Consider the following 11964-nt stretch of genomic DNA (forward strand, 5'->3'; position numbering starts at 1 on the left):
GGTGGGAGGCTCCTGATGGGAGGCGCTGGTGATGGCGCTGGCTGCAGGGCTCTCCTCCTGTCCTCCAGCAGCATGGCTGTCCCGGTGGTCCAGCTCGTAGTGGATCGTGGGGCCGTACAGGGCTGCAGCGGTGCTGATGAGCCCTCTCACGAAGGGCAGCACGTCGCTGTTGGTGATCAGCTGCAGCTCCCGTACCAAGGCCTCCTCGTCCAGCCCATGCTCACAGAGGAAGTTCATGGTGGTCCACTGTGCCTCTTCCACTTCCCACCAGTTATTGCTGGGCACCTGCTGGAACTCATCCTGCAGCCACTGGAGCAGGGGTTCGAGGTCTTCAGGATGTTCCCTGAATAATGCAGCCCAGACCTCAGCTGGGAAGCTGTGCTCGGATGGGATGAGCACCGGCTCTGCAGGCCCCTGCTCGTCCTGCAGGCCTTGATCTGAGTGCGCTGCGGGCTGCGGGACAGCACACTCAAGGTAGTCGTCATCCGACCTCACCGAGTATCGGATGGTGGTTATTTCGTGCCCGCATACGGCACAACTCGGCTTCCTGTTTGCCCACCAGATGGCACAGCCGTAGCACAGCTGGTGTTGGCAAGGGGTCACGTAGGTGACATCTTCCCGAACTTGCCCGCAGATGGGGCAGATCCATTCGGATGCCACGTCCATGGCCCCGGGCTGTGTGGTGGGCTGGGGAGAGCTGAGGTCGGGAAGCTGCTCCCCTCACTGGTGCTGCAGCAAGCAGAAGGTGTTACAAACTGCAAAAGAGAGAGAGAGCTCATGGTCACTCGCTGCCCTGGTCCCTCAGCAGCAAACCCTCCCGGTCCCTGTTCCCCACCAGCTGCTGCAGGGGCCAAGATGTCCTGCACCACTCACCTCTGCCACTACAAGCGCACCCTGTGCGGCCCAGCTGCCCGATTCAGGCAGGGCTGGGGGAAACGCTGCTGATACTGTGGGACGGGCACCAAGAACTGGTGCCAGCAGCCCCACAGCTCAACGCAACCAACTCGCTCAGTGCTCCAAGTCTCGCAGCAATGCTCAACTGGAGTCCAGGCACAAGTGCACGCTGGCCTCTGCCAGAGCCTGAATCTCTACAGGGAGGGCTAGCGAGGTCACAGTCATCTCCGTTGCTGACATCACAACCCCTTGGTCGGTGACCCACCGACCATCACTGCATGTGTTGGGGCCCCAGCCTGGGCCTCCATCACCTTCCATCATTCTATGATTTTCATTTGCAGTGGTGATAGACTTGGGAAAATAAAAATTGCACGTTTCTACTACCCATGTAACTTGTAGCCAACTTGTGATTAGTTGGTGCCACAAGATGCCACGAGATATCTAGACAGGTTCAATATGTAGCAAGGGATGCCACTTTGGCTGGCCTGAGGACCAACTGCTCACAGTTGCTGTCCATCCACACTGCATGGATGATGGACTGCATGCCCTGTTTGCAGAGTAGACACTGGGGCCTGCTGCTATTGCACAGCTGGTTGCAGTGGAAACAAAACTGGTGGCAGCATGGCATGGTGCATACCACACTGTCCCACTTCTTGAGGCCTATGGGTCTGTGGGTATCTAATGCCACCTCCATGCTTCCACCAGTTTCAATGGGCATGGGTGAGCAGGAGATGACAATGTGCTCCCCAGCTGAGATGCTGTGACAGCAGGTGTCACGCTGGAAGAGGACAACAGACCCCAAGGGCTTGGGCTGGCCTGGGGAGGGTCCCTCAAGAATCCCCTCCCAGCTGCCGGCATGAGGCATTGCCACACTGCCTACCTGCGCTGCTGCACGCGCCTCTCCGCGATGTCCCGGCTGCCTGCTGCCAGCAGGGTCGGGGTACGGCACAAATGGCTCTGAGACGGCGTCTGAGAGCTGCACTAGCAGCACCCAGAGCACGTTCCAGCTCCAAAGCTCGCCCTGTCCACACTCCAGTCCTCGCACACACGCTCGGTCGGAGGCCAGGCACGAACTGCTGGGCCGGGCTGCCGCGCCCGCATTAAAGCAGCGTGGGCCAGGCAGTCACAGTGCATCGCACGGAGACGTCACAAACCACGGCTTGGCCGTGTCGCCAGTCCTCACCTTCACTGGGTGACATCACCGCCCGTCCCACAGCGATGTCGCCATCCATTGCTTGGTCATCACCGTGTGCTGGCCTCACCTGCTGCATGTGTGCCAGCAGCACCGCAGCCCCAGCACACGTTCCTGGGCTTTCCCCAGCGCCGCTGCCAGCTCCATTCCCCCCCCCATCTCGTGTGCTCAGTGTCAGTGTTTCACACCAATCACTGGCATCTGGGCCGTGTCTTCCCACAGGCCCATTGGGTGTCTCTGGCCATGGCAGGCAGCCCCAGGCTCATACATCGTGAAGGTTTATCATTCAATAAAAGTTCATGCTTCCCTTTGTCTCTTGGACTAGATGATATTAGAGGTCTTTTCCCTCCTTAATGATTCTGTGATTCTATTCTACCCACATGCATGATTGCTGTTTAGTGAAGCTTTCCCTGACATTGGCAGCACTGATGCATTTAATATTTTCTATTCCATTTTAAATGTGCATTGGTCTGGTCTGCTGCAAAGCCAACCACTCCAGAAGCAGCATAGGGCTGCTAATTAGCTTGAGCAGGGTAGCAAAAGGGACCACATTTGACTAGAGTGGAAAACTAGAATTACTAATAGGCTTTCATTACTGAGATGCTGAGTAGCCACTGGAGCAACTGTCTGCACTTGTCAAAGTGCTGTGAAATTAACTAACTACCAATGAATAGGATGTGTGTGTGTGTACTTTGCCTGAATATGGCCACCTATGCAAGAACCCCAAGCAGTCCCAGCTGGTTTTGTTCAGTAACTGCACAGGGTTTGCTTGCTACAGACCCCATATGCTTCCATTACCAGGCCTACAGCGGTTACCTGATGCATGTCAGGGATTGCTATCCTGATCCTGCTTAATTTGTGAAATGTGATGAAATAAATGCTTCATATGTAACTTCTGGTCTGTTGGTGTTCAGCTGATGTTGCCACGTCCGCACTGAGTGGACAGGTGGCTCTGCTGACCTCCTGACTGAGGTGCCAGAAGGTTTATTAGAGGTGCACTTGCTACAGCTTTTCACTGCATTGAATAATGTGGGATTGTTTCTCATTTCTCCTGTGTTCGCTGAACGTCACTGGTGCCTTGTGTTATTTGGAGTTTTTCATTGAGCTCTTAAAAACTGACATTCAGATTCTCATTCAATGTGCGAATGAAAATTTTTTCCAGAGAAACAGTATATCTACCCTCCTGCTGAAATGCGGTGGGTTACATATATTTGCAATGTAATTCTTGCTCTTACCATGTTCCAGAGAAGGTTTGTGCAACAGCGCTTACTAAAATGAGAAAGTTGTGGAAAACAACTTGGCCAAGGATTAATACCTCATGCTTATTATGTATACGATCAGTGATTAACATACATTAAATACACACGCATATCTTAATACATGGAATTACTGTATGCATTCCCCCAAGGTCAAATTCCCTTGTGGTACGCACTGAACATCCCCATTTTTCTGCATTACCCACCAAGTGGTCCCAGGTCCCTGAACAGAAACAGTTCCAAGGCGAGGACTTGAGGGCCTTGTTTGCAGTACGAGTCCTGCAGTACTGATAAGCTCTCTAACAAATTCTTGGAAAGTACTGAGAAGTTTGTTCTAAAAGTATCTTTCCTGGCCAGTGGACCTATAAAAACAATAACAGTTCAGCCCGATTTTGTAACTAATCGGGGCAGAAGGATCCACGGACCCATGGCCTGGGAAAGGGGTAGGAGGGATGGGGAAAAAAGGCAGGGAGATAGGCCTGAAATCAAAAAAAGGTGGCAACAAGTTGACGGGGAAAACTGATTTACTAAACATGATAGCGGAATATGAGATAACATAATACAATATAATTGGAATTGAAGATAATAAATAAAATGAGAGAGAGAGAGTGTCCAATACCGAAGGCCTTGCTCTAATGCTGAAGGCGAGATGCCTGGAGATGAGCAGTAAGGGGAGGGGGCCATTCCGTGAGTTGTGAGCAGTTTTATCTATCCCTCTAAATGGAAATGGAACAGTCACATCTTCTGGGAGATGTAGTTCTTCTCTTCTGAGAACCATGTACCTGGAAATATCGACAGCCTATGGAACTGGAGCAGTAACAGTTTAACTCCCAGTGCACTACATGATGTCATGATGTGGAATGCCGATAACACCAAATGATAAAGCCCTGGTACTACAGCAATGTTTTCTTTTTTTATTCTGTGTCTATAATACAGAAAACTCATGTCTGATTCTACCTCATGCTTCATTTTCAAGTTTTATTTGATGTGAAAATTCTTTTTCTAAAATATCTCCTGTGTATAAAATTGCTTTACTCTTCTCCTTCTGCTGCTTCCTCAGTGCTCTGTGTATAGATCCCAAGGACATGTTTCATGGCTTGTATGTTCTCATACCTTAGTTTGTGTGAATTAGGAGATATAGATATAAGGTTTTCTTTCCAACTTCTTTTCCTTTCTTTCAAGGAAAGGTCGCAAGGTATCGTTTACCCTGTAATGTTTAAGCAACAGAACAAACCATTCTTTCCTTTATCTGCTGTTGATCTGTTGGTGCGGTGATCCACACGTGAGAGCATGAAGGTGCTGAAAACACGGATGAACAGCATAATCTGTATTAAAGAGACCTTGGAGAAGTAGATTATGTTTACCCTCTATGATCCAAGAAAGTACATTCTATTTTCCTAAATGTATTTTGCTCCTTTTCCTTCATATATTTCTCCATATCTCTGCTCCTCCATTCTAAACAGGAAAAGAACAATTACAATTACATCCCCGCCCTGCATAAGTCTATGAGAGGCTCAGATGAAAACGTGTTCCTCTGCTGGTTTGCTTGAATGCTTGAAGGTCGTGAAGATCCACTCTACATGGCAAGGAAGCTGGTGAGGTTTGCAAGTGAGGTTATAGGTACGTACTTTCGTATTTCTTGATTGGGATATTATGTTAGCTATGATCTGCCAGTCTTCTGATTTCCAAAGATGAGTACTTGGAAAAAACCAAGTAAATACCAAAACAAATATTCCATGCACAACTGGTACGAAATACTGAAATGGATCATGTCCAACAAAAAGTAAATATATTCAGATAGAAGCCTAGATTCGATGTCCTTGTGGTGACAGATGCAGGAGAAGCAAAGATTTTTGAGGTTAGGTCTGGACCACGTATAACTATCTGTTCTTTCAATTCTAGTCATGATTGTAGGTCGTCTTGTGTCACAGAGAATGTGTGTGGCAGGGGTGCCTGGGTTTTTTGTGTGTTCCATTGTTTTAATGACTTTTTTAATGTTTAATGAAGCCAAAAGCTTACCAGGACATGCAAACCTAATGATAGGTGGGTCAATAGTTGTGAGGCACAAGGGAATGTCACACTTGCATGGCAGACTGGCTCCTCTCTGAGGCTGGAGAAAAGCCCTGCTCCTCACAGCAAGCCCCTGTGCCCTCCAAACTCAACATCAAGATGAGCAACCCCTGGGCGGTTGGGGCAGGGACAGTTAGCACATCCCAGGGTTGAGGATGTGCAAGATGATTAAGGGCAGGTCTCCCCTGCACTGGGGAGCCTATCGCTGAGCCCAGTGCTCCAGATGCGGCCTCCTTAGATCTGAGCAGGTGGGCAGGATCACCGCCCTTTGCACACTGGCAGCAGGCTGGCACCTCGTGCAGCCCAGCCCAGCACTCACCTTTGCGGGCAGCGCTCCTTGCCGGTTCAGCAGAGTGTCCGGCAGGACTCCTGGGTCCTGTCCAGCCGGGTGGCCCCAGCTGCGGTGTGGCCAGGAGGTGTTCCACCCCAGGTGGAGAAATTTGCCCTTCCACCCGCTAGTTTAAATGGTGGGATTATTGGAGTAATGTCTGCTCCAACTCCCAACGAATGGGGGCCCTCACATGTTTTGTTAGCACTGCCATGAGTGCCGATTCATGGTGGTGGAAATAAGGTTGCGTTTCTACGCCCTCCCCAAGGACCAGAATATGGAGGAAACATCATGGGTAGGGACAGCAACGCCAATGGCCTTGTCAATAAGACAGACACTATTTCTTCTTTGTTGTAACAGATGTTTATTTTGTTTGCAAGCAGCAGGCCGAAAGGTAGATGTCGTCCTCCCAGCCTACTGGAGCCACGCTCTGACGGCAGTGCGGTGCCGGCCTAGCGCCGCCGCCGGGGCCGCCTCTTGCGGGGTGGGGGCGAGTCCTGGCGGCTGCTGCTGGCCTTCCTCTTTGCGGGGCATCGGGGCCCCCCACACGAGCGGTCCCTGCCCTGGGCGGAGGGGCCCGCTGCCGCCACCTGCCCTGGCTCCTCCTGCGGCTCCTCCTCTGAGGGCGCGGTGGCGGTGCTGGGGTGCCCGGGTCCCCCAGTAGAGCTGCCGGGCAGCTCCTCGGTGCTGGGCCCTGCGAGGCTGGTGGAACAGCCTGGGCCCAAAGCGGGAGGCTCCTGATGGGAGGCACTGGTGATGGCGCTGGCTGCAGGGCTGTCCTCCCATCCTCCAGCAGCATGGCTGACTTGGTGGTCCAGCTCGTGGCGGATCGTGGGGCCGTACAGAGCTGCGGCAGTGCTGATGAGCCTTCTCACGAAGGGCACCACATCACCGTTGGTGATCAGCTGCAGCTCCCGCACCAAGGCCTCCTCGTCCAGTCCATGCTCACAGAGGAGGTTCATGGTGGTCCACTGTCCGGCATAGACTTCCCACCAGTCCTCGCTGGACTCCTGCTGGATCTCCTCCTGCAGCCACTGGAGCAGGGGTTCGAGGTCTTCTGGGTGCTCCTTGAAAAATGCAGCCCAGACCTCGGCTGGGAAGCTGTGCTCGGGTGGGATGAGCACCGGCTCTGCAGGCCCCTGCTCGTCCTGCAGGCCTTGATCTGAGTGCGCTGCGGGCTGCGGGACAGCACACTCAAGGTAGTCATCATCCGACCTCACCGAGTATCGGATGGTGGATATTTTGTGCCCGCATACGGCACAACTCGGCTTCCTGTTTGCCCACCAGATGGCACAGCCGTAGCACAGCTGGTGTTGGCAAGGGGTCACGTAGGTGACATCTTCCCGAATTTGCCCGCAGATGGGGCAGATCCATTCGGATGCCACGTCCATGGCCCCGGGCTGTGCGGTGGGCTGGGGAGAGCTGAGGTCGGGAAGCTGCTCCCCTCACTGGTGCTGCAGCAAGCAGAAGGTGTTACGAACTGCAAAAGAGAGAGAGAGCTCACGGTCACTCGCTGCCCTGGTCCCTCAGCAGCAAACCCTCCTGGTCCCTGTTCCCCACCAGCTGCTGCAGGGGCCATGATGTCCTGCACCACTCACCTCTGCCGCTACAAGCGCACCCTGTGCGGCCCCAGCTGCCCAAGGTGGGCAGGGCTGGGGGAAACGCTGCTGATACTGTGGGACGGGCACCAAGAACTGGTGCCAGCAGCCCCACAGCTCAACGCAACCAACTCGCTCAGTGCTCCAAGTCTCGCAGCAATGCTCAACTGGAGTCCAGGCACAAGTGCACGCTGGCCTCTGCCAGAGCCTGAATCTCTACAGGGAGGGCTAGCGAGGTCACAGTCATCTCCGTTGCTGACATCACAACCCCTTGGTCGGTGACCCACCGACCATCACTGCATGTGTTGGGGCCCCAGCCTGGGCCTCCATCACCTTCCATCATTCTATGATTTTCCTTTGCAGTGGTGATATATTTGAGGAAACAAAAATTGCACATATTTACTCTCTCCACAATAATCCATCTTCTGTGAACTGTTCACACTTCCTGAAACTTAGACACTTTTTTGCCTGTTGTAGTTTTGATGCAAAACAAATTGATGTTGGTCTTCACTCCAGGCTTGCTTTTTATAGTGAGTGCTAACAGCAGGGCTTTTGCTCACACTAGGCCACCTAATGTAAGAAACCTGCTTCATTATGGGGTAGGACGAGATGATCTCCAGAGATCCCTTCCAACAATCCCACCCTACTTTCTGTGATTCTGAAAATTTGATGGAGATGAGAATTGGTGATAAACTTCGCCTGAGACAATGTGGCTAGACAGGTACAGAGAGCCTGCTTTGTTGTAGAAAAAAATAAACTTCATGATGCTTTCAACCCTAACTCTTACAGATCTGTTATACTGGATGTTGAGATTACTTACTGCTCATCTGGTGATAGGCAACAGTTTACAAAATCTGTTTACTGATTTGTGTCTGACTCTGAGACACGAACTACAACAATCATTCCACTTCAACCCTGCCATACCAGAGTCTGCAGAACCTGAACTACAGATCCAGTTTCATGGGATCCATAATTTCTTTTTCGATTTCAGCACATATTTTTGGAAACCTGGTAGTGATTTATCACGCTTAGGTAATAAGAGCATTTACCATATATTAGGAGTTGTTCCAAAGCTTCTATAGGTTATCAGAATCTTAAATGATGTCAACATGAAGCAATCCAAACTGTACAGTCTAAACTTTTAGATTTTTTTAACTTGATGAAATACTGGCTGGGAAACTTCTCTTTTTCTTTTTACAGCAATATCTCTGAAGCAAGTGGGGCTGTTAAGCCTGGTAGGCATTGCAACTGTAAAAAAAAAAATTCAAAGAAAAATGCTGCTACATCCCAGCAACACATAGTACAAAATCCCTTCCTATATTCGTATATGGGTAGAGGAGCTGGCAGTTGCAGATGACAAAATTGGATGATGTAAGTCAACAATACAGCCCTGAAGCCACATTTATTCAATCATGCATGAAGTCATCACTGAAGAGATTGTATTTCGTTCAGTTGTAATGCACTAGCAAGACCTAATATATAAAATGCTATGCAGAGAAGACATAGGTGAAATATCTGTCCTTGGCTCACTGTACAGACTATCAGTATGAGTGTCCCTTTCTGATGAGTTCATGAAGAAGAAAGAGTCAGAAATTACCGTATGTATACTGTTTAGGGCAATGATTACCCTTGAAGATAACACATGCAAAGCTAAGAAAAAATATTTTTTCAGATTTCATTTTCGTTCCTGACCATTTCTGTTGAAATTCACATAACAATAGAAAAAAATCCTCAAATTCACCATGCTGAAGTATATTAAAAATTACATCGAAGTAGTGGAGTATGCTTTTCACAGTTTAAGAAAGGCTGTTTTCCTTATGTGCTGGGTTTATCTCACTGTGAATTACAAGTGAATAAAAGTGAAGTCACCCCATTTCTAGAATAAAGTAACTTACTTTGGAAGGTAGCACATTTCCTGCATACACATACCTGAACCAAAATCATAGTAAATTTCCAAGCATTTCCATATTTTCAGTTTCCGAGTTTAAAAATGAAACAGTTTACACAGGAGTGGAGTTGAAACTAACAGAACTAAGAAATCCAATGGAGCTTAGCTCAAAACGTACAAGCTTAGATTTTCCTTTCCAAAGAGGTACTACCAGACCCACTCCTGTACTATGCCAGAAAATACAATGCTACCATCTGCCACTTCCCAGTGAAATGGATTAGTAAGACCCAAGTCCACATTAGGCTTCCCATTTTCTTGAGCCAGCCTGTAAAAGTAGGAGATGGAAGAGAAAATATTAATTTTTGAATGTCGATTTTGTCAAAGCAGATGATTTATGAAAGGTTGAATTCTCAGCAGCATTTAAAGATGAATATGGACTTTGGTGGCGTGTGACCATTGAGCAGCACCAGTGGCACTCAGGCAGGGGAAGAACGAGCCATGGAGTATATCACTGTCTCAAAGCCATCCCTCCTGCCCTGTGCCTCTACAGTGTTCCCCTAGCCTCTGTCTCTCCCAGCTGCTGTGGGAGCATCATCCACGGAGATGGAGTGAGAAGGGTCCAGTCATGGCTGGAAGGGGCTGGCTTTCAAAGCAAGACCTAATTTTCCTTTGGTTGCTGCTGCAGCTGCAGAATAAAGTGTGCAAAGACCAAGGGCTTTCAGAAGAGGATGCCTAACCTATGCAGGAGACATTTGCACTGACACTTCAGGCTGCAGGTTGGGGCAGAGTAGAGTTGTGGCACATCCCCCTGACACTAGAGTCTGAGGACTCCTCAACACCCAGTACATCAAGTCTTGCCCTGAAGCTCCCCTTTGTCTCTAGTGCCATAGGTGCAACATGGCATTATTTTGGCTCCAGTCTTTCTAGTGCTGAGTAGAGCTTTAAATCTTTTCTTCCTGGGCTTTACAGCTACAACACCCTGCCTAAAATCTAGAGTTCTGAATGAATTTGAAAGAAAGGCTCTTGGGACCCAGCTCTCCTCCACCATGCTGGTATGCTTCTAGTGCAATTAAAAGTGGTTACAGAAGGAAGCCACTCATCCAGGACTACTGTACCAGCAGCACTCCCCAGGGCACTGTGCTCCAGGCAGACATGTTCCCTAGTACAGCCCGTGGTCTGGGTCTTTTGCAAAAGCAGTGTTTGCACTTTTTGTCACACCACACCCCAGTGCAGAGGAGGCTTGAAGGCACTGTGGACAAAATGACTGTGTGCACTGAGTGCTCACAAGCTGCACACCTGTTTTCAGTTTCAAAGTCTCCTGAAATACAATGAAAAGACAAGGCATTAGAGAAGAGATACTGCTTTATTTATGCTCAGGTGAAAGGTGGATAATAGTACTATCTATATCCATAAACCAAACGTTTTCAATACTCGCCTATCTAATATATAAGGCACACCTATCCATTACATATTCACAAGATTACTGCATTTACAAGGTTACACCAACATATCTGAACCTTCTGTGCTTGCTTGTGGGTCTTCAGTGCTCTCTGGCTGTCATTTAGGGAGGTGTCCCCCTCCTCATTTTGTCCATGTATGGGCCCAGGTTGTCTAGGAACACCCAGCCTTCACCTACTTTCTACTGATTGATTACTGATTACTGTAGAAAACGTTACTCTTATTATAGAAGCCTTGTAGGTAGGAAGGATATTTATCATAGATAAGCAATACATCTGGAAGCTTAAACAGACGAAAGAGTAGATCTTCAAGGACATCACTCTAATTATCTTGTAGAATTTCATCTGGAAATGATAAGCAGCATAAACAGCAAATAATTGATTTTCAGATTTCGTGCCCACTGGAGGAGCTGTCTAGGGTGAGAGATCTCATTGCACATATGCTGAAGAAGATCAAGGTAGTGTAATGGGATTTGGACAACGTGCATTTTAACTCCTAGTTTTCTTAATTAAAGTTTTTGTTAACCTATGTCTAATTGATCTTTCTTTATCATTTCACTAGGTAGAAAACTAGAGAAAAACAGTGGTTTTACTTTCCTACCTTTCTCCTTATCTTTCCTTACACTTATCTTTCCTGCCTTATCTACCTGCACTGTTAGATACTCTGTCACAAAGATTCTCTTTCACTTCATGGCTCTCACGTCATCTAACAACAAAGTCTCACACTAATGTTAGTCATTTGTAGCCACTTTCAGCTACCACAGTAGAGCAGTATTGCTGACAGGAGGCCTGGCTGTGCTGTATACACGACTTATTTTATTGATGCATTCACCTATTCTTAGCACAAGGCATTCAACCAACCTGTGGTTTGGTTCCTCTCTTTCCATGCCAAAAATTGGTAACAGGAAGCATTCTCTACAATTCACTCATCCTTAAGGAACATGGAGATCATGTGTGCCTGTGCCACCTAGTGTCACAGTGACGTGATTTAACAGAGACCCAGACAGCTAGCAGATGGGCCTCACTGAGGCCAATAGGTACTTGCTGGAGGGCAGTTGAATGTGACTGAGAGTTGTGCCCTGGCAGCCCAAAGTGCCAACCATACCCTGGGGTACATCAGGCCCAGCACTGCCATTGAGTGTGGGGAGGGGTTATCCCCTCTATTCTGTGCTGTGCAGTTGCACCTCCAGCACTGGGGGCAGGTTTGAGTGCCACAATATAAGGACATAAAACTGTTAGAGACTGTCCAAAAGAGGACTGCAAAGATGGGGAAGGCTCTGG

At 48.9% G+C, this 11964-nt stretch overlaps 2 protein-coding genes across 2 annotated transcripts in view; both read right to left on the minus strand.

The window, feature by feature from the left end:
- Positions 1-4272, minus strand: part of LOC116216410 — a 6983-nt gene extending 2711 nt beyond the window's left edge. Inside the window, exons 1-2 of the mRNA XM_031552692.1 lie at positions 1775-4272; positions 11-755 (exon numbers count right to left, since the gene is read on the minus strand). Of these exons, the coding sequence (XP_031408552.1) occupies positions 11-666 (656 nt within the window). The 5' untranslated portion in view covers positions 667-755; positions 1775-4272. The remainder of the gene's footprint in view (positions 1-10; positions 756-1774) is intronic.
- Positions 4273-4399: 127 nt separating this feature from the next.
- On the minus strand, positions 4400-11682 carry LOC109366617. Its single transcript, XM_031552765.1, has 2 exons — positions 7339-11682; positions 4400-7220 (listed from the first exon to the last, which is right to left on the minus strand). The coding sequence occupies exon 2, from the start codon at positions 7129-7131 to the stop codon at positions 6193-6195; it is 939 nt and encodes a 312-aa protein (XP_031408625.1). The 5' UTR covers positions 7132-7220; positions 7339-11682; the 3' UTR covers positions 4400-6192.
- Between the last annotated feature and the right edge of the window lie 282 nt (positions 11683-11964).

The sequence above is a fragment of the Meleagris gallopavo genome, chromosome 3 (genome assembly GCF_000146605.3).
Source record: "Meleagris gallopavo isolate NT-WF06-2002-E0010 breed Aviagen turkey brand Nicholas breeding stock chromosome 3, Turkey_5.1, whole genome shotgun sequence".
NCBI classification, from domain to species: Eukaryota; Metazoa; Chordata; class Aves; order Galliformes; family Phasianidae; genus Meleagris; species Meleagris gallopavo.

Bases quoted from the DNA above. Each gene is read 5' to 3' on its own strand.
- LOC109366617 (XM_031552765.1), bottom strand. From the start codon at position 7,131: ATGGACGTGGCATCCGAATGGATCTGCCCCATCTGCGGGCAAATTCGG.